General features: G+C 49.1%; 1 protein-coding gene across 2 annotated transcripts in view; it reads left to right on the forward strand.

The window, feature by feature from the left end:
• Positions 1-22,500, forward strand: part of fbn2b (fibrillin 2b) — a gene marked incomplete at its 5' end in the record, with an annotated part of 62,744 nt that overhangs the window by 24,565 nt on the left and 15,679 nt on the right. For both annotated transcript variants that reach the window (XM_083672407.1, XM_083672408.1), the window contains 31 exons: positions 1-102; positions 4,015-4,140; positions 8,050-8,202; positions 9,862-10,128; positions 10,555-10,698; positions 11,233-11,352; positions 11,680-11,805; positions 12,062-12,184; positions 12,541-12,816; positions 13,132-13,185; positions 13,754-13,879; positions 14,177-14,302; positions 14,716-14,835; positions 15,717-15,854; positions 16,084-16,134; positions 16,365-16,490; positions 16,805-17,032; positions 17,311-17,436; positions 17,683-17,811; positions 18,092-18,217; positions 18,576-18,701; positions 18,900-19,022; positions 19,196-19,321; positions 19,455-19,580; positions 19,691-19,813; positions 20,059-20,181; positions 20,383-20,508; positions 20,845-20,967; positions 21,733-21,855; positions 22,061-22,222; positions 22,390-22,458. The exon at positions 1-102 is cut by the window's left edge and continues 24 nt beyond it. In XM_083672407.1, the coding sequence (XP_083528533.1) occupies positions 1-102; positions 4,015-4,140; positions 8,050-8,202; positions 9,862-10,128; positions 10,555-10,698; positions 11,233-11,352; positions 11,680-11,805; positions 12,062-12,184; positions 12,541-12,816; positions 13,132-13,185; positions 13,754-13,879; positions 14,177-14,302; positions 14,716-14,835; positions 15,717-15,854; positions 16,084-16,134; positions 16,365-16,490; positions 16,805-17,032; positions 17,311-17,436; positions 17,683-17,811; positions 18,092-18,217; positions 18,576-18,701; positions 18,900-19,022; positions 19,196-19,321; positions 19,455-19,580; positions 19,691-19,813; positions 20,059-20,181; positions 20,383-20,508; positions 20,845-20,967; positions 21,733-21,855; positions 22,061-22,222; positions 22,390-22,458 (4,137 nt within the window). The remainder of the gene's footprint in view (positions 103-4,014; positions 4,141-8,049; positions 8,203-9,861; positions 10,129-10,554; positions 10,699-11,232; positions 11,353-11,679; positions 11,806-12,061; positions 12,185-12,540; positions 12,817-13,131; positions 13,186-13,753; positions 13,880-14,176; positions 14,303-14,715; positions 14,836-15,716; positions 15,855-16,083; positions 16,135-16,364; positions 16,491-16,804; positions 17,033-17,310; positions 17,437-17,682; positions 17,812-18,091; positions 18,218-18,575; positions 18,702-18,899; positions 19,023-19,195; positions 19,322-19,454; positions 19,581-19,690; positions 19,814-20,058; positions 20,182-20,382; positions 20,509-20,844; positions 20,968-21,732; positions 21,856-22,060; positions 22,223-22,389; positions 22,459-22,500) is intronic.

The raw sequence follows: 22,500 nt of genomic DNA on the forward strand, positions 1-22,500 counted from the left end.
CAGGGCTGTGTGCAGGGGGCAACTGTATTAACACTGTTGGCTCCTACGAGTGTAAATGTCCAGCAGGCCACCGCCAGAGTGACACCAGCCATAAGTGTGAAGGTAAGTTCTAACAGTTATAACGTAGGTATTTTTTTTGTTATAACACAGATATATTACCCATAGAAAGATTATATGAGTGGGTATTATGGTGAATGAATGGGATGAAATGTGGTATTAAGTCATAACTGGTTATGTGCCTCAGTAACTGTTAGAATGCAAGGGGGTTTATGAGTGGTGAGCCTCTTCTGTTTTGTGGTAGAACACGATCAGTGTTTTGAATACTTTTGCCGATAGTCACCAGTATGGAAATCCGCAAATGAGTGGAAATGTTTAGAAACATGCACACACACACACACACACACACACACACACACACACACACACACACACACACACACACACACACACACACACAGGCACACGCATGCACACACTTTGACTCAAGTGAGGGTCATCTTACTATGTGTTGACTGGGTGGAATTTAAACAATGCGCAGAGAAAACAGGCAGACACTTAGTGTCAGCAGGGGTTGTGGGTGTTGGAGCCGGGCCTACTCTTTGGGGGGCTTGGAAGGGGCTGTTGTTTCAGCCAAAAGAGGTACTCTACAGACCCAAGAAGAGCTACACTGTCTGATGCTGTGTCGTTAACAACAACGTTCGTCGTTGACAACAAATTGTTTGGTACTTGTTTACCTTGACACTACCATGCCATGGTAAGTAAATACTGAAGGAGTTGCTCCCCCTGACAGTTGTGAACTCCCTCTAGCTGCATGTGAAAGTCAGAGTGTAATTGTACCCATCTGTTCGATTTCGGTCCTCAATGATCAGACTGAACGTTACGGGGAGTTATGGTGCTCCAGTTGACAGTTGGAATGGGTAGGGGTGTAGGAGTGGACAGAGGTACTCAACAGGGTCTGAGTGTGGGCCTCTGTGGTCGCATTCCTTCCTTGGACTCCTCCAGGCATGTGGAGCCACTCACCTGATACAGGGCAGAGCCTGACCAGGGCAGGTCCCAAATACAGTACCCACTTCACCCATTATCTCCCCAGGGTCCCACCAAACCCCACAGCTCCTAGGGCCTGAAACCCACCTCACTTCACAGCCCTTCACAGCCCCCTTCACAGCCCCCCTGTAAAGGTCCTACACAGCCCCCGCCCCCCCCCCCCCCCCTCCTCCGCTTCACACACACACATGCACACACACACACACACACACACACACACACACACACACACACACACACACACACACACACACATACAGGCTAGACTCAAGAAACAGATAATAAGTCCAGACTCCAGAGACAGCTGGAGGGATCAGAAGACCCTGAGGGTCACTTACGGGTTAAACATCCACACCTGGAGGATCCTCAAATGAGCTTCTCTCTCACACACACACACACACACACACACACACACACACACACACACACACACACACACACACACACACACACACACATGCATGCATACATACTTGGACACATATAAACACACACACACACACACACACACACACACACACACACACATAGACAAACACACCGGCTGTTGTTCCTGTGTCACTTAGAGGCCTACCGAATGTGCAGTACCGAATGGTGACTGGAGGCCTATTTGTTGGACTTGCAGGAGAGGTGCCTGGTGGTCTTTGAAGCTTGGTGGGGTGAGGAGGGGGGAGGAACGGTGAGGAATGGTGAGATGGGAGATAATTACAGGACAATGGGACACTGTCGTGGATCAGCCCCCAAGCCAGAGGCTCTATCCATGGGCTTAGTTTGGGCCAAGGTGGGGGGTGTTGGAGGAGTGGAAGGGGAGCATTTAGGGAACATTGTTTATGACTTGAGTGGGGCAGTCAGCTTTTTTTGTTTAAAAAAACGCAAGCATTCCAAAGGCCATTAAAACACAACAGATTCTACAACCATAAAAGCCCAGATACCTCGAATAGCACAGCCATGAGCTTTGAAGCCCAATTTTGTAAAACATAGACTATCAGCTTTACTCCTGAGGGAAAATATGTACTCTATGAAAATACCCTTCAAGTTTATGCACAAACATAGCCTCATTTCTCACTTGGTCCCAATGGAGCCAGCTTTGGAGCAGTTAAGACATCAGGGAGGCAGTTCTTCTTGTGCAACGCAACCTGCTGGGTTTCATAGCTCCTTCTCGGTCCAAGCCATGTTTCGGTCTTTCTTTATTCTCCTCTCCCCCCCCCCCCCATTTTTTCTTTCCATAAATACAGTCCTCTGGCTCTGCACCAGCAGTTAGCACTGGAACAAAGACACACTTACAGCATCTGGGAGGCAAAGACGAGTTGACTTTCTCATTATATACACGGACCTCCCCATCGCTTTGACACTTATAGGCCCACACACTCACACTGGCATACACACACATTCTGCTGCACACATACACACACATTTTTCACACATACTGTACAGCCTCTCTCTTATGAACATACTGTGTACACACACACACACACACACGCACACACACACACACACACACTTTGCACACTTTGATGGCTGAACAGTGGTCATTTATCCAGGTGGCAGACATTTCCCTTCTCACACAGCTCCATGTCTATGTGTGTGTGTGTGTGTGTGTGTGTGTGTGTGTGTGTGTGTGTGTGTGTGTGTGTGTGTGTGTGTGCGCGCGTGTTTGTGTGTGTGTGTGTGTAAAGTCTGGCTCTATTCATGGGGAATGCTGACACAAGGTTTATTTTGCTGGGCTTTTATGACCTCAGGAGAGCCTTTTTTACCACTGCATTTGGACAATACTCAGCAGGGGAACGCGGTGCCTCTTAACTTCCCACTGTGTGCGTCATTACATACACACACACAGGCACACACACACACACACACACACACACACACACACACACACACACACACACACACACACCACTCCAGACACACCACTAATGCCAACCTGCCGACAACACACACACACCACTACGCCTCTCACACGGCACGATACACACACCCGGTCTACACGCATACTGTCATTACGTATGCATATAAATAAGCGTAACACGTCATAAAAACCCAATGACTTCTGGAAATTCGCTTCTACTTACCAATCATACAGTATAGCATTCAGAGGTACTAGGTCATGCCAAGTCTTACTGTATTACTTCTTATTGCTGACTGCCTCCCAAGTCTATGTTAGGTTCTCTGGCGCAGCTCAACTCCCAGGCCTAGGTTAGGCTCTCTGGTGCAGCTCAACTCCCAGGCCTAGGTTAGACTCTCTAGCACTCATCCACTCCCAGGCCCAGTGTCCCACTGTACTGTATATAAGACTCCCTGGTGCAGCTCCACTCCCAGGTACTATAGGCTCCCTGGTGCAGCTCCACTCCCAGGTACTGTAGGCTCTGTGGTGCAGCTCCACTGTGTTGATGTGATCCCATCTTGTGTGGGATGGAAACTCTCACTATTTGGACCTCCTTAAATTCAACCACAGTTATGAAGTCCACTGAGGTGTGTTGAACATTGTTAAACGTAGAGCAGCGTGAAACACAGTCATGAGTGTTTGGCTGGAAACAGACCAGGAGACTTTTCCATTGAACCCCCCTCTTTTGTAGACTTCAGACCTCAGTTGAGTTGGCTTGACTGCAGTGGAGGCTGGTGGAGGTAGAAATCGGAGGACTCCACCAGCCTCCCATACTTGACTGTGTCTCTGTGGTGGTTCCCTCCATAGAACAGTAATGTGTAGTGGCTCTACTCGGGAACTCCCTTTGTATTTGACTGATGTGGTTATAGAAAGTCTGTGATTGAAGTTATATGAAGGTGTATGTGATTAATAGTGTATGTGTTCTCTAACTCTTTACCCTGTGTGTGTGTGTGTGTGTGTGTGTGTGTGTGTGTGTGTGTGTGTGTGTGTGTCTGTGTCTGTGTCTGTGTGTGTCTGTGTCTGTGTCTGTCTGTGTCTGTGTCTGTGTCTGTGTCTGTGTCTGTGTCTGTGTGTCTGTGTTTCAGACATTGATGAGTGCAGTACCATCCCAGGTGTGTGTGATGGGGGTGAGTGCACCAACACGGCCGGCAGCTACGTCTGCACCTGTCCCCGCGGCTACATCACCAGCACAGACGGGTCCAGATGTGTAGGTGAGTAAAACAAACACACACACACACACACACACACACACATTCCTTCTTCCCCCCCATCTCATTCACCCTGCTTTTAGCCACCTGGCTAGCCATTGAGTGCTCACATCTGGACAGACACCTCCCTCCTTCCTTCCCTCCACCCTTCCCTCCACCCCTCCCTTCATCCCTCTTTCCTGTGAGTAGTTTTCTGATGAGTCAAGGAAGCTTGCGGTCAATATGTGCAGTTCCAAGAACGTGCGCTTGCTGCTCAACCTTGACTATGCTAATATGTGGTAGTGCTTCTTTGACTCACACACACACACACACACACACACATACACACACACACACACACACACACACACACACACAGCGGAAGCAGAGCCGTGACATCTGCAGTGAAAACACTACCAGGTGTGAAGGTAGGCCTGCAATCATCTTCAGCTAGCTCGCCCCAAAATGGACGCCTGCTCTCCTCCCCTTTCCAAACAGCGTCCGACGTGCGTGAACCCGACTCTGCCTCACCCAGAGACCCTGTAGTCAAGCAGAACCACTTGATTGCTTTAATTGAAAAGTTGTGCTGGGAGAATGCCTCATTCAGAACTCCCTCCCGGGTCATTTTTCGGTGTTTTCACCCGTCTTTGGCACGCGATCCATTTTCCATCATCTGTTGAAAATTGAAAAATCTCTGCTGTACTTTGTTTGTTGTCTTTGGGCAAGGGGGGCATGGGGGGGCATGGGGGGGGGGGCTGAAAAATGCCAATGAACAATGAACAGGGGTGGACGACATCCATCTCACAGGGAGCCCAGTCTGTGTCTCTGCCAGGCAGACGTGTGGCAGATGGATTGTTTTTAAAGTCAAGGTAGAAGACATGTGGCATCACTTAGTGACTGTGAGCAGAACAAAGCTGACACCAGCTCCACAACAAGCAGGATGAGCCAACACCGGGAGGGGAGAGAGGGGGAGAGAGAAGGTGGAGAGAAAAGGGGGGGTTGAGGGAATGGGAGAGAGAAAGGGAGGGGGGGGGTGCGGTTGAGAGTGGGGGAGAGGATACTGTAGGACTGAAGGGGAAGGAGAGATGGAGACGGGGTTAGGGAGAGAGAGATAGGGAAAGAGAAGGAGAGTGAGAGGGGCGATAGAGGGGGAGAGAGGAAGGGATAGAGGGGGAGGGAGAGGGGGCTGGTGGGGAGGGAGAGGGGGCTGGTGGGGAGGAAAACTAAACTCTCCCTTTCTCTGTTGTCAGAGCCGGAACAAAGAGGGATCGAACAGCGGGAGAGGGAAGCGTTGTCCGATTAGGAACATGCGTGTAGGAAATGAGCTGTTGGCTGTAGTATGTTAGGAAGGGCCAGGCGAGACGGTCCACTGGGGAGGGAGGGGGACATATGACATGTTCCAACTGGGAGAGGAAGGGGAGGACAGAGCTGGGTCTCGTGCTTTCTCGGTTTTCTCTTACCTAAGAGACTCCCTCTCTTTTCCTAGCCCTTTCTCTCTCTCTCTCTCTCTCTCTCTCTCTCTCTCTCTCTTTCTCTCTCTGTGTATCAGGGGTAGACTGAGAGGAGAGCATGTCATGCAGGAGCTATTTCCCTCTGCTAACATTCCTGAGCCCAGGCTAGAGATGCTCGCTGTTGACTCTGGCAAAGGGTCTCCCTTCATCTCCTCTCTCCCTCTCCTCCCTCCCTCTCCTCTCTCCCTCTCCTCCCCTCCCTCTCCTCTCTCCCTCTCCTCCCTCCCCTCCCTCCCTCTCCTCTCTCCCTCTCCTCCCTCCCCTCCCTCTCCTCTCTCCCTCTCCTCTCTCCCTTTCCTCCCCAGTCTCTTCTTGACGGGACAGACCTTCTTTCTTTCTCTGTCTCCCGCCTGTTCTCTCTCTCTCTCTCTCTCTCTCTCTCTCTCTCTCTCTCTCTCTCTCACTCTCTCCCTCTCTCTCTGTCATCCCTCTCTTCCCTCTTTCCTCCGGGCCCATTTTCTCTTCCTACTTTTGTGGTTTCTCACCCCGACCAGCCATCTGTCTTGTGTAACCTGCTGAACTGCAGAGTCCCCAGGAACAAATAAAGAAGAGCCCAGATCTCAGCCATGTCTGACACATTGACATGGCCCTCATATATCCTCCGTCTCAGACCGTGCGGTCAAACACACACACACACACACACACACACACACACACACACACACACACACACACACACACACACACACACACACACACACACACACACACACACACACACACACAGCCAGGCCAATGATAGGTCCCCAGTTGGCTGCTGTGCTGCGCCTTCTTGCTTGGGTGCAATTTGTGAGTGGAGAGGGTAAGGTAACTAAACTCCCCCTTGCTTTCCTCCTGACCCAGAATTATTGATTAAATCTCCCCTCCTTCCCCTTTCCCCCCCCCCCCCCCCTCTTCCCCCTCTCTCGGGTTGGGAACTCATGAGTTGAGCGGGGGGGTCTTGGAATGTCGGCAGACCGCGGCTGATTTCTTGGTTGCCTGCCTGGCCCTGGGCTGGGGTCTGGGTCTGAGTCTGAGTCTGAGTTGTGACTCTGGGCTCTGGGGTCTGGGGTCTGGGGTCTGGGGCTCTGGGCTCTGGGCTCTGGGCTCTGGGTTCTGGGGCTCTGGGCTCTGGGCTCTGGGCTCTGGGCTCTGGGCTCTGGGCTCTGGGCTCTGGGCTCTGGGCTCTGGGCTCTGGGTTGTGACTCTGGGCTCTGGGCTCTGGGCTCTGGGCTCTGGGGCTTCAGCCGTAGCATGGAGAAGCGGGCCGGGGGGAGCTGTTGAGCCCGACCCTAATCAGAGCCTAATGCCCTGTCGCACTGTGAAAGCAAAGCCCAGTCTGTAAAAATGCCTGCAAAATGAAAGCATACGTTTGTCTGTGCTCTCACTAGCTAGCAGGGTCTGGTTCCAATTTAAGTCATCATCATCCCCATCACCACCGCCCCCCCCCATCCCCTCTCTCTCCCCCCCCCAGGGTTGGTCCCTGAGAAGGGGTCCGGGGGGGTTGAGTTCTGTTGAAAGTGCATTGCTGAAGCCCCAGACACACAGCTTCTCATGTCCAATATAATTGGCCAGGATTGCTCCACATGGAACTGATTAATTCCAGACTGCTGGCTCATTAGCAAAGTTAATCGACTAGCGCCCCCCCCCCCTTCCCCCCTCTCCCCTCTTTCCTCTCTCTCTCTCTCTTTCTCTTTCCCCATACACTTTCACACTCACTCTCACACACGCACCATGCTTGCACGCACTCACATACACTAACATGCACACACACACATACACATACATGCACACACACACACACACACACACACACACATACACGCACATACGCACACACACACACACACACACACACACACACACACACACAAACATTCCCAAACCCAGGGAGTTGGAGACCCTTCTTTTCCACTTACCCCCAAACACACCCTTTCTGAACCCCCGCCCCATTGACCCTGACCTGGGAAGCTGTAGCAAACAGGCCCATTTTAGGAGGCCCCTTTAGATGCCTGCAGTTAGTCAGGACCCCTGGTAACCTTTCCCACTCCCAGCCCATAAAGCAGCTTCCTCCCAGGCTTCCATGTAAAGGGCAGGCGTGCTCCTCACTTTCAGGGTGAAAGCAGCTCAGGTAATTGGGGACGGTTGTTACCTCTAACCCCTCCTCAAGGCTAATGACCACACCTCCTCCACTGTCACCCCTCAACAGAAACATCCCAAGTAGGGGGATGGGGGGGGGGGGGCATTATTGATCCCATTATTCTAATTCAGATTAATTAGTTCAACACATTTGGATATTTTCTACATGGCCAATAGTATAGTCAGCCCTGGTTGTGTCGAAAACTGTTTTTGAGTGATTCACCTTGAGTCTTACTGACCACTCTCTCTCTCTCTCTCTCTCTCTCTCTCTCTGCTCCTTTTTTTCTACCTCTCCCCCTCTCAGATCAGCGCGTGGGCACGTGTTTCTCTGCGTTGGCGAATGGGCGCTGTGCGGCCGAGCTGGGGGGCCAGTACACTAAGATGCAGTGTTGCTGCGACACGGGACGCTGCTGGGCCTCAGGACTGATCCCAGAGATGTGCCCCGTCAGGGGGTCCGGTGAGTACACTCTTCCCTTCCCTCCCTCCCTCCCTCACACAGCCTCACCTTAACCTCACAAACCACAAACCCGGGTGAGTCCAAGTCCACAGTCTCACAGTCCCATCGTCATGTGACGCAACGTCTGACCACCTTATACAACCCCAGACCATGACTGGTCCACAGAGAGCACACTCTCCCTCTCACATTCTCACCATGACTCACCACAGAGTCAAAACCTTTTTTTCTTCTGTTTCACAACACACACAACTCACAACAGATAGACCCACAGGGGCTACGTGGAGTCATACAGACACACTCACACAGACACACTCTCACACACACACACACACACACACACTCACACACACACACACACACACACACACTCACACAGATGCACTCATACAGACACACTTACACAGATACAGTCACACAGACACACTTACACACACACACACACACACACACACACACACACACACACACACTCACACACATTCACACACACAGACACACTCTCACTAGACACCACCCAGCAAATGACCACAGCTCTATTGCACATGACTAACTGAGGTTTCCTTTTGTTACATGTGTTACATTGTAGAGCTAGTTGAACTTGGTCATAGCATTGAAACCTATTAGTGTCAATGTAAATCATCCACCAGCCCAGCAGGACTGCAGTATGGTGTCCTAGACCCCATCACACCACTGTGGAAAAGGGGCTCCACTCAAAACTCAACTACATGACATCATAATTGAAAACACAGAAAGATGGAAAAGATTGGGGTGAAGATAATGACCCCAGTCTCTTCAATCAAGCTGGAATATATGTCTGTTCCCCCATGCGAGTGTGTCTTGAGCGTGTCTCCAGTGTCTGATTTGTGTCTGCTCATAACTATGTGTGTGTGTGTGTGTGTGTGTGTGTGTGTGTGTGTGTGTGTGTGTGTGTGTGTGTGTGTGTGAGCGTGTGTGAGCGTGTGTGTGTGGGAGAGAGGGAAAGAGATGGACAATCCCACCACTCTTCATTACAATGGGAGGCCTTCTCCTTGGCTCAGACTGGAGTCTATTACTTCTTCTGGGGTTCACTCCCCTCGCCCTGCTGAAAAACACACACACACTTCCTAGACAGGGTGAGAGACACTACTCAAGGTAGAGCAGTGGAGCATGTATATACGGGACATACACTTTTTCCCAGCGATTAACTGGTTTCATCAACATGACAAGTGAGTTCAGTGTTCTTCAGTGGCCTTCCCAGTCACCGGATCTGAATCCAATAGAACACCTTTGGGATGTGGTAGACCGGGAGATTCACAGCTTGAAAGTGCCCCAGAAAAATCTGCCGGAATTGCGTGATGCAATCATATCATCATGGACCAGAATCTCAAAGGAATGTTTCCAACATCTTGTGGAATCAATGCCACGAAGAATTGAGGCTGTTTTGAGAGCAAAGGGAGGCCCTACCCAGTATTAGTATAGTGTTCCTAATAAAGTGCTCAGTGAGTGTATATACAGGACATACACTTTTTCCCAGCTATTACTATAGTATGTCCAGGCGCTGTTCGAGTCCAGGCGCTGCTCCAGTCCAGGCGCTGCTCTCAAATGTGTGTTTGAGTGTGGTCAACAATAACTACTACTGCTGGTATTCATAAACTCTCTCCTTGGCTCTCTGTCCTGTAGATGAGTACAGAAGGCTGTGTATCGAGGGGCTTCCCCACGGCACAGGCAACGGAGGGTTCCCCAACGGAGGGTTCCCCAACGGTGGAGGGTACCCCAACGGTGGAGGGTACCCCAACGGGGGGGGCGGCGGCTACGGCTATGGGAACGGCGGCGGCTACAAACTGAACCCCAACGGGAACGGCAACGGAGGAGGGGTAGGAGGAAACGGAGGAGTGGGAGGAGGCGGCTTCAGAGGGAATGGAGGTCAACTTCCTATCCCCAACATAGGTGAGTTGGAGTACCATAGAGTACCATAGAGTACCATAGAGTACCATAGAGTGGCCATACGGGCTGGATGGACATGGTTGTTTGTTTCATAAATGTTAGATTGGGCGACGCTTAGTGGCGTAGCACACTAATGCGCATACCACATAATCGCAACGTTCCTGGTTCGATTCCGACCATCGACATGTCTTGCATGTCATCCCTCCTCTCTCTCCCATCCTTCCTGTCAATCTCTACTGTCTCTATTCCAATAAAGCAGAAATGCCCTAAAAATAAGTAAATAAATGTTAGATTGGGTAAGTGTGACCTTTCACCTTTTGCTCTATAGCCAGAGAGATTTCATCTCCGTGAGACTAATCTGGTAAGAGTCTAAGTTAGGATGATGGCAGTGATGTCTGACAGGTTGTGTGATGTGTTGTGTATCCGCAGGCACGGTGTCCATCAATGACAGCATTGACGTGTGTAAGCATTTCACCAACCTGTGTCTGAATGGACGCTGCATCCCCACGCCAACCAGCTATCGCTGCGAGTGTAACATGGGCTACAGGCAGGACGTACGTGGGGAGTGTATCGGTAAGCTGCACACTCTCCTGCACACACACACACACACACACACACACGCACACACACACACACACACACACACACACACACACACAACTTTAACTCTGACCTCTGTAGGCCTCTCACTAGAATGTATTTTAAGTAGTGTACACTTTAAGCTGTTTGTTTTCCTTTTCCTGTATTAATGGATGGCTTTGACATCCATCCTGAGCACATGATCCAGTCATCTCTCGGCCTCATCACCAGCTAGTCCAACTACGAATCACTGTCTTGTATCACTTGCCTTTGGTCCTGTTTGGTACTGTCATGGTATTACATATACTCTACTGCCATCTTCAGACCAGACATGGAACTTCTCCAGGAAATGTCAACTCTGTAAAAGTTTTGTGCTACAAATACCAGGGGTTTTGACTCCAGAGTGTGCAGGGAACTCTCACAACTCTCCCGTGTGTGATTCAACCTCTGACATAGAGGGATGTTAAGAGAGAGAGAGAGAGAGTTATACATGAACCGTCTTCCTTCTCTCTTCCTCTCCTCGTGTAGATGTGGACGAGTGCGTCAGCAACCCCTGCGTCAATGGAGACTGTGTCAACACACCTGGGTCGTACCACTGCAAGTGTCACGAAGGCTACCAGGGCACCCCCACCAAGCAGGCCTGCATTGGTACGTTCCAATCATTCACTACAAAAACTACAGCGCATGATACAACAGTTGTTTATGGGTAGCCCTGATGTCCACCTATTCATGCTTTAGCCACCTCTCCTTTAAGACAACAACAAAATGGCTAAACTAAGCAGGGACAGACTTGCACCCAGGCTAATATATAGACAGTTGAGTTAAATACACATGTCCACAAGGGGATTCAATGCCTTAAAGTATAAAGTGATATGAAGTGATGTTAAGTTACAGTAAGATAAGTAAGGTAAAATAAACACACCTCTCCCCCCCCCCCCCCCCCCCCCACACACACACACACACTCCCCTCTACAGATATTGATGAGTGCATTGTGAATGGAGTGATGTGTCGTAATGGCCGCTGTGTCAACACTGACGGAAGCTTCCAGTGCATCTGCAACGCTGGCTTTGAGCTTACTCCTGATGGGAAGAACTGCATCGGTGAGCCATTACACACACACACACACACACACACACACACACACACACACCTGTGTGGTTATAGAATCAATCTACAGTACACGTACGTCTCAGAGCGCTGCAAGATGTAAGTACACATATACATGCCCCACAAACACATTTTCTCAGTCTTACATGTGGTAAAACATGAATTGATACAATTCAGCAAAAGTTGCAACGAACAGAAAGGTGTGAGTAGGTAAGAAAACAACTAAAATGCCCTCCTGTGCTCTTCTAGACCACGACGAGTGTGCCACCACCAACATGTGTCTGAATGGCATGTGTATCAATGAGGACGGCAGCTTCAAGTGTATCTGCAAGCCCGGCTTTGCCCTGGCACCTAACGGACGCTACTGCACCGGTATGTTCTACCATAGACACAGTGTGACTCTGTGTGAGTCAGATGTAAACGTTTATGCAAAGTTCCCCCACAGATGATTGACGATCATCCAGGCCACTGTATATACAGTAGTGGCAGCTGGAACATTCAATGTCTACAGTGTGGTTGGTACTGTAAACCTCCTCATTGCATGTCAAAGTGGAAGTTGACGTCTATTAAATGTATGGATAGTTTGTTGATAGTCCGAGTATCAACAGATCATTATAGGGGAATGATGAAGCCATATTGAATTGACTATCCAAATAATGAGATCATCTCTCTCTCTCTCTGCTCCTCCTCCTCCTCCTCCTCCTCCTCCTCTTCCCTTCCTCTCTCAGACATTGATGAGTGCCTGACCCCGGGGATCTGTATGAACGGCCGCTGTATCAACTCCGAGGGCTCCTTCCGCTGCGAGTGCCCGCCTGGCCTGGCCATCGACGTGGACGGGAGAGTGTGTGTCGACACACACATGCGCACCACCTGCTACGGCGCCATCAAGATGGGCACGTGCTCGCGACCCTTCCCTGGCGCTGTCACCAAGTCTGAGTGCTGCTGTGCCAGTCCTGAACACGGCTTTGGAGAACCATGCCAACCATGCCCCGCCCGCAACTCAGGTGACCAACACTCCGAAACTCTGATCATCTGTTCATTGTCTAGTCCTTCTTTTCAATGAGGAATGTTTCAATAATATAATATACACCATTTAGCTGACTCTTTTTATCCAAAGCAACTTACATTGCAGTGAGTGCATATATTTTTCAGTATATATGGTCCCAGTGGGAATCGAACCCACAACCTAAGCATTGTTAATGCCATGCTCTAACAACCGAGCCACAGAGGACCGCATCTGCAATGCAATAATGCTGACCTTCAGCCACAGTGGATATAGTGGTCCATTAACATGTTCCTCCGTGCTTTGCGTCTCTCAGCTGAGTTCCAGGCAGTATGCAGCAGTGGGATAGGCATCACCGCTGACGGGAGAGGTGAGGAACTTTAAGATGATGTCATGTTACTGTCATGTGACTGTACCTTCATTGCCCATCAGGGCTGTTTCTACGGCTTGTTTGTTTAAGGCTTTCAAGGCCCAACCTGCTATCACAGTCACTTTAGTTCTAGTACTGCAATAGTATAACCCTGTATAAGGCTAACCCAAAGATGAGGATGGGCCCGGTCTCCCTTGTAAAACAGATCTGGTTTCAATTAAACGAACCTGGATAAATAAAGGTGAAACGAAAACATGTTCTGTACTGTAGTGTCTAGTGGAACCCTAGCTCACGTCTCTGTGTCTCTTGTGTCTCTGTCTGTCTGTGTCTCTGTCTCTCTGTCTGTCTGTGTCTCTCTGTCTGTCTGTGTCTCTGTGTCTCTGTCTCTCTGTCTGTCTGTGTCTCTCTGTCTGTCTGTGTCTCTCTGTCTGTCTGTGTCTCTCTGTCTGTCTGTGTCTCTGTGTCTCTTGTCTCTCTGTCTGTCTGTGTCTCTGTGTCTCTGTGTCTCTGTGTCTCTGCATCTCTGTCTGTCTGTGTCTCTGTGTCTCTGCGTCTGTCCCCTCCTCAGACATTAACGAGTGTGCCCTGGACCCTGACATCTGTCAGAACGGCATGTGTGAGAACCTGAGAGGGAGTTACCGCTGCATCTGTAACATCGGCTACGAGTCCGACTCCAGCGGCAAGAACTGCGTCGGTGAGTCTGACTTGAGAGACGTCCATTTTGGGATTTAAAAAAAAGGGGTCGTCTTGGGGACTTAAAGGGAGAGGGGCTTAAAGGGGACTTAAAGGTCAGTTGTTCCCATCTCAAAGTAGTTAGAGTGTAGCTGGGTCCCTTATTCAACAGTGTGATGTGTTCTTGTGACTTAAGACCATTTCTGAGGTATGAACATTTGTTTAAGATTGTGTTTACACAGTAAACATGGTTACATGGTTGGTGTATGTGGGTGTGTGATGAGTCAGTCAACCCTCCTGTAACTCTCCTGTGTTGCAGACATCAACGAGTGTCTGGTCAACCGCCTGCTGTGTGACAACGGCCAGTGTAGAAACACCCCCGGCAGCTACACCTGCTCCTGCCCCAAGGGCTCCGTCTTCAAACCCGACTCAGAGACCTGCGAAGGTGAGCACTCTCTCACACACACACACACACACACACACACACACACACACACACACACACACACACACACACACACACACACACACACACACGAATGCATACAAACACACATGCAGACTTTTTTAGCTTACCAGTACAGTATATTTGTTTTGTCTGGTGTTTGGGGACTTAGTGCTCGATTTGAGGGGTCAAAATAAATATATATATATACAGTATGTCAATATATGTCCAAATATATCATAACCATGTGTGCTGCATGCTGTAACTGTTGATTTTGTGTTTAGTGACCTACTTATGTCCTGTCCTGTCTTTGTTAATGTAAACTAGTGTCTGTCTAAATGTCAAGCTAAACTCGAGATGACCCATTCATCTGTCCCTTCTCTGCTTGTACCTGACCTGCCCATGTGTTTCAGATATAAACGAGTGTGAGTCCAGCCCGTGTGTTAACGGAGTCTGTCGCAACATTGCCGGGTCCTTCAACTGCGAGTGTTCCCACGGCAGCAAGCTGGACTCCACCAACACCATCTGCGTGGGTAAGAGCCAGTCCGTCCCACACGCCCGACTCAAATCTGACTCAAATTAAAATCAATGAGGTCACATCCAGGTTAACACACACATACACACACATACTGTACACACACACACACACACACACACACACACACATACACAAACACACGTATACAGAGTACAAGGAACCTCTGTCAGATAATGATCGCATTGTTAGAGTGAAGCTGCAGGAGTGAAGAGTGGGATCAGTGCCATGGCCTTCTAGGTGTCATAGAGGTTTATTCTACTATAAATAAACACTGTGAATGTATGATGACACACACATACACACACACACACACACACACACACATACACACACACACACACACACACACACACACACACACCCCATAGAAGTTTATTCTTTCTAAACAGAGAAGATGACAAGTTTGGGAGGCCTTCCAGGGGCATCTTAGCATTCATCTAAAGACGTAATCTTCTCTGTCATATGAGTCATTAGATAAATACTAAATATGAGCTGGTTCTGTCAGCCTGATATATTCCTTTGCTTCAGTACACTGAGTAAGTGTAAATTGCGGTCTAGTTTTTGGGTGGGCCTGTGGTTAGGACTAATGCACATCACATTTATTATGACTGAGCTCTCAGTCCATTAGGAATCCAATAGCATAGGATTAAAGCCAATGATGCATGGGTTTGAGCAGCCGCCAGCTGTTGAACAGACATCTGCATTATTGCTCTCGGTCTGTCGTGTTGGTAATGAACTGGGTGCATCAAAGAGAGATATGTACATGGGAATATACAGTACCTTGATATTCTCTCTCCTCTCTTCTCTTCTCTCCTCTCATTTCATTTCCTCTTCTCTCCCCTCTCTCTCTCTCTCTTTCTCTCTCTCTCTCTACAGACAGTATGAAGGGAACGTGTTGGCTGAATATCCAAGATGGCCGCTGTGAGGTGAACATCAACGGGGCCACGCTCAAGTCCGAGTGCTGCTCTACGCTGGGAGCTGCCTGGGGCAGTCCCTGTGAACGCTGCGAGATCGGTCAGTACCGGCACACACACACACTCGCACACACACACACACTCACACACACACACACACACACACTCACACTCACACTCACACACACACTCACACACACACACACACGCACACACTCACACACACTCACACACACACTCACACACACTCACACACACACACGCACGCACGCATAATGATGATAAAGGTAACGCAGTGTGAGGTGTGTAACTGTTGTCTCTCTCCACAGACACTGCCTGCTCCAGAGGCTTCGCTCGCATGAAGGGAGTCAACTGTGAAGGTAGGACACACACACACACACAGACACACACACACACACAAACACACACATTCAGTCATTTGTGAAGGAAGGATACTCTCACAGTCATTAAAGACGTCTCTGTGGTATTTAGTTCAACAGCGCTCTCCGCCTCAACAGAAACTCATGACCCATGAATATCATTCCTCTTCCTGTCCTCACACTGTCCCCCCCCCCCCTCCCTCCCTCCCTCCCTCCCCCCCTCCTCCCAGACATTAATGAGTGTGAGGTGTTCCCTGGAGTCTGCACCAACGGCCGCTGTGTGAACAACCAGGGCTCCTTCCGCTGCGAGTGTGCCGAGGGCCTCACCCTGGACGGAAGCGGGCGCACCTGCGTGGGTAAGATGGCGCGCCAACGGATGTAATGACTTCACTTATCTGAGACGGCATAGCATAGCATAGCATAACATAAACAATCACAAATGCTGTCAGTATTCAACGGTCAGTATCACTGAACACACAATACAGCGAATAAGCTAACTTGTATCATACTGTATTATGGCATAACAGCTTAATCACAAACGGCACTCTCCTTATTCAGTAGTTACTGTCAGTTTATACAATACAGCATTAGTGAATAAGTAAACGTGTGTTACTCTATATTCAATGTGGAGAACTAGTTGTTAACTAACTGTTAACCCTCTGTGATCCAGATGTGCGCAGCGAGCAGTGCTACATGAAGTGGGACGAGGACGAGTGTGTGGAGCCGTTGCCCGGGCGATACCGTGTGGACTTGTGCTGCTGCTCCGTGGGCGCTGCCTGGGGCATCGACTGTGAGCAGTGTCCCCAGCCAGGCACGCCAGAGTACAAGTCCATCTGCCCCCGTGGGACCGGCTTCGCCAACCGAGGAGACATCCTGACCGGAAGACCTTTCTACAAAGGTAGGAATGAGACAAAACTGTTGGTATGGCAACAATGTAGTTAGGCGAGTCATTGGTCTGTTCCAGAAGAACCTACGCGAGAAAAACACTGTATTGTATTTACTGTATTTACTACCCTAACCGTGTATTTGGCACGTGTCATGGTATGTGATCATGTGTGTGTGTTGCTCTAGAGAAGTGAGTGACTGTGTGTTCTTCTACAAGTGGGAATGTTGTGTGTATTTCTCCACAGGTTTCACGGTGTGTAATGGTGTGTGTCTGTGTGTGTTTGCCCACAGATGTGAATGAGTGTAAGGTGTTCCAGGGACTGTGCTCCCACGGAACGTGCCGGAACACTATCGGCAGCTTCAAGTGTCGCTGCAGCAGCGGGTTCTCTCTCACCATGGAGGAGAGGAACTGCACAGGTACGGATAGAGGCAGAGAGAAGTGGGCCGGACACATATAATGCTTTGCACTATCTATTCGATGTAAAATGGGGCAGAAAGAGCCAAACTAAACTGCTGCACATAGTGAGACTGTTTTTGATGTTGTGTTGTATGTAGACTCAGCTGTGAAAGTGAAACATTCCTCGTGACACAACAATGAATGAAATGAATGTTTGGTATTTCCCTAATGGCTCCAGTGGAATCTGTTCTCTCTGTGTCCCCCAGACATTGACGAGTGTCGCATCTCCCCGGACCTGTGTGGCCATGGCACCTGTGTGAACACACCTGGCAGCTTCGAGTGCGAGTGCTTCGAGGGCTACGAGAGTGGCTTCATGATGATGAAGAACTGCATGGGTGAGTGAAGAAACACACACACACATACATGCACATGCACACACACACACACACACACACACACACACACACACACACACACACACTGCTCTCCAGCTGAAAAGCGGGAGCAGGAGAATATCCTCAAAGATCCTCTGTGTGCACTTAGTCGCTTTTGACAGCTCACTTCCTTCTCTCACTCCCTTCTCTCCCTCCCTCCCTCCTCTCTCCCTCCCTCCCTCCTCTCTCCCTCCCTCTCTCCCTCCCTCCCTCCTCTCTCCCTCCCTCTCTCCCTCTCCAGACATTGATGAGTGTGAGAGGAACCCCCTACTGTGTCATGGAGGCAACTGTCTCAACACGGAAGGGAGTTACGAGTGTGAATGTCCCCCTGGACACCAGCTGACCCCTGATGGTTCCTCCTGCGAAGGTGAGCTGCACAGCAGAGTGCTGTTCATAAACACAAGGTTATGTCATATTATGAACTGGAGGGCTTAATATGTATGTCAGTTCAAACTTCAAACAGAACTCAAGTAAATATATATATATATATATATATATATATATATATATATATATATATATATATATATATATATATATATACAATAGTAGGCCTATGCACTATCTAGTCTGAAAGTTATTGACCTCAGACTCAGTCTTACACTGACAATGTTATACACTGACAGTCATTTAAACTGCCATATTCAACCTGGTTGTACTAGGGTTAGGGTCAGTTCAGTCCTGACTGTTTCCCTCTGCGTTTGTTGTGCCGTTGTTGTGAACAGATGTGAACGAGTGCCAGCTGAGTGACAACCTGTGTAAGAACGGCCACTGTGTCAACATGGTGGGCACCTACCAGTGCTCCTGTGACATGGGCTACCAGGCCACGCCGGACAGACAAGGCTGTGTTGGTGAGTGAACCATAACCACCCTGTTATCCATAAAGTTCGTTTTTTGGGAGGGGGGGTCTAAAATTCATTCATTCATTTGATATTGTCTACTGCAGTATCGGTCCTCTCCAGTCAGGAATGTCACAGAGAAATGGATGATTTGTGGTGGGTGGGTGTTTGTGTTGTGTTTCCTACCCTTATATCTGTCTCCCATTTCAGATATTGATGAGTGCACGATCATGAATGGAGGTTGTGATACACACTGTACTAACTCAGAGGGCAGCTACGAGTGCAGCTGTAGTGAGGGATACGCTCTCATGCCGGACCTCAGGACCTGCGCAGGTGAGACAGACACACACACACACACACACACACATAGACGCACACATACATATATACAATACATAAACAGGCTTGCAGCATACACTGTATAAGGTAACAATATATATGATAAATGCTGTAAATCATCACACATTTGACACCCTGTCTCCCGCACTTTGCTCTCCCCTGTGTAGATATTGATGAGTGTGAGGACAACCCTGACATCTGTGATGGAGGCCAGTGCACCAACATCCCAGGAGAGTACCGCTGCCTCTGTTACGACGGCTTCATGGCCTCCATGGACATGAGGACCTGCATCGGTGAGACACTAGACCAAATATTCCCTCTGTCAACTCTATCTTACTCCCATTCTCTCTCTCTCTCTCTCTCTCTCTCTCTCTCTGTCTAAACCCACTGCCTAACCTCCGTGTGTGTGCGTCCATGTCTGTCCAGATGTGAACGAGTGTGACTTGAACCCCAACATCTGCCTGCACGGGGACTGTGAGAACACCAAGGGATCCTTCATCTGCCACTGCCAGCTCGGCTACTTTGTCAAGAAGGGCTCCACGGGCTGCACAGGTACAGTACACACACACACACACACACACACACATTGATTGATTGATTGATTGATTGATTGATTGATTGATTGATTGATTGATTGATTGATTTCCTTGTTGTTTCTCCAGATATTGATGAGTGTGAGATCGGAGCTCACAACTGTGACATGCATGCTGCCTGTGTCAACATTCCTGGCAGCTTCAAGTGTCGCTGTCGGGACGGCTGGGTGGGAGATGGCATCAAGTGTGTCGGTGAGTAGACCCTCGGAGACAAATTCATACTCTCTGAAACACCTTTGTTGTGTCTGTTGTGCTTTATCATGTCAGTTGTATGATGAGTCACACTATGATTATCCATCAAATCAACCTACCTTACGCCCATAGCTTTTCAGCATCGGTCGCCTCAGAATTGGTTGAGCAATGCCATAGGGACCTGCATGGCAGTTTTTTGTGAAGTGATTTGACCCCCCCCCTTCTCTCCCTTTCCCTCCCTCTAGACCAGGATGAGTGTTCCAGTGAGGAGCACAACTGTAACCCCAACGCAGACTGTGTCAACACCCCGGGTTCCTACCGCTGCGCCTGCAAAGAGGGCTTCAACGGAGACGGGTTCTTCTGCTCAGGTCAGACACACAGACAGGGCTGACACACACAGCCACTAGAACAGTGTTGGTGAAATGTATTCATTGATTCATCATTTAGCGTTTTTTTTTCCCATCATTTAATGGATTATCAGAGGAACAGGGCACACTTATCACAGTTATCTACATACCAGAAAGATTAAATGAGGTAACAATCGTTAACTTTTGTCTCACCCTACACAGATATGGACGAGTGTGCGGACAACGTGAACCTGTGTGAGAACGGCCAGTGTCTGAATGCTCCGGGGGGCTACCGCTGCGAGTGTGAAATGGGCTTCACCCCCACCGAGGACAGCAAGGCCTGCCAGGGTACAGCCCCGTTACCAGACGCCATCTTGGCTCTCTCAAACACTACTGGAAGCCATCTTGGCTCCCTCAAACACTACTGGAAGCCATCTTGGCTCTCTCAAACACTACTGGAAGCCATCTTGGCTCTCTCAAACACTACTTGAAGCCATCTCGGCATACATACACACTGCTGAATGCATACAGTACACAGGACAGGTTGACTACTGTATAGAAAATACAAACACACATGCTATAAGCAAATACCCTAATACCGCAGACTTTATTTTCCTCATCTCTCTCCTCTCTGTAACAATATAGCCTAACCAACCCTTTCTTTATTTTGCCCTATCTCCATAGATATCGATGAGTGTAACTTCCAGAACATCTGTGTGTTTGGAACGTGCCAGAACCTTCCAGGGATGTTCCGCTGTGTCTGTGACGACGGTTACGAACTGGACCGCAGCGGAGGGAACTGTACTGGTGAGCATGGCCCTCAACACAGATCGAGGACCTCACCTCCATATCTAGCCTTAGGGTTAGAAAATGGCTGATCCTGTATCAGTGGTGTGGAGCTACTTCTACAAGTTGAATAAAGCAGGCTAGTAATCATGGCTGCTATTGACTGCCACTGAGTGGGACCTGTCATAAGTGTTCATGTTAGGGACTGAAATGGCTGGCATGTCTGTGTTTATCAGTACCAACTCCCCCACCCCAATCTGGCAAGCACCACATTTGTACATCAATCTCTGGCAACCCTTATAGGTTCACATCAAGCAACACTGCTTATTTACTCACAGCAACACTCAATCTCTCTATCAGTCACCTTCAGTAATGCACACTCGGCATCTCTGTGACATTAACAAGTATCACCTGTCTAAATAACTCATAGTTTAATAAGGAGCGGAAGGCTCTTTCTGCCTGACTGCAGCCTGTGAGCTTTGGAACATGAAGTGTATGTTGAATAATGGATGAATAAAGAACTAAGGGCTTTCTGGTGTCTCCTCTCACTGCAGCCGTTGTTTCCATAAAGTGTGTGTGTGTGTGTGTGTGTGTGTGTGTGTGTGTGTGTGTGTGTGTGTGTGTATGTGTGTGTGTGTGTGTGTGTGTGTGTGTGTGTGTGTGCGTGTGTCTGTGTCTGTGTCTGTGTCTGTGTCTGTGTCTGTGTCTGTGTGTCTGTGTGTGTGTGTGTGTGAGTGTGTGTTTTTATTAAGAGTGTGTGTGTCTGACCCTGTGTGTGTGTTCCAGACATCAACGAGTGTGCGGACCCTGTGAACTGCATCAACGGACTGTGTGTGAACACTCCAGGGAGCTATCTGTGTAACTGCCCGCCTGACTTTGAGCTGAACCCTACTGGAGTAGGCTGTGTGGGTAAGTCGGCCTACTGGCCCGCTGGGATATCATATTCTCACTGCAGGAGAACATAGGGATGGAAATGGTAACAGGAATGATACGTATGGTATGCCTGAGGTGCAAGTTAAATGTTGTATGTGTTTTTTTTTTTTTTAAATGGAACACTAGAAGTTAAGGTCTCTTGATTTGACTTGCCTTGACATATCCCTCCACCCCATCCCAGACACCCGAGTTGGGAACTGTTTCCTGGATACGCTGGCGCGGGGTGACGGAGGAATCTCCTGTAGCGCCGAGATCGGCGTGGGCGTGACCAGAGCTTCGTGCTGCTGCTCCCTGGGAGGGGCCTGGGGAAACCCTTGTGAACTCTGCCCCGCCGTCAACTCCAGTACGTTACAATAAAGTTTTGTCAATCTTACGCCAACCTTCCCTAGTTACTCCCCATAGCATCAAAAGTTATTTAGCATCAAAGGTCAATAACTGTTATCTTACCCTCAAATGTCAATTACTTTGTCTCTGGTTCAATGTTTGTGTGGTACTTATTTGTGTCTGTAGCGGAGTACAAGACCCTGTGTCCTGGAGGAGAAGGATTCAGACCTAACCCAATCACTGTCATCCTGGAAGGTGAGGGATCAATCTCTTTCTTAGCTTTGTCTGCTCTGTGTA

This window comes from Argentina silus, assembly GCF_951799395.1.
Source record: "Argentina silus genome assembly, chromosome: 6".
NCBI lineage: Eukaryota > Metazoa > Chordata > Actinopteri > Argentiniformes > Argentinidae > Argentina > Argentina silus.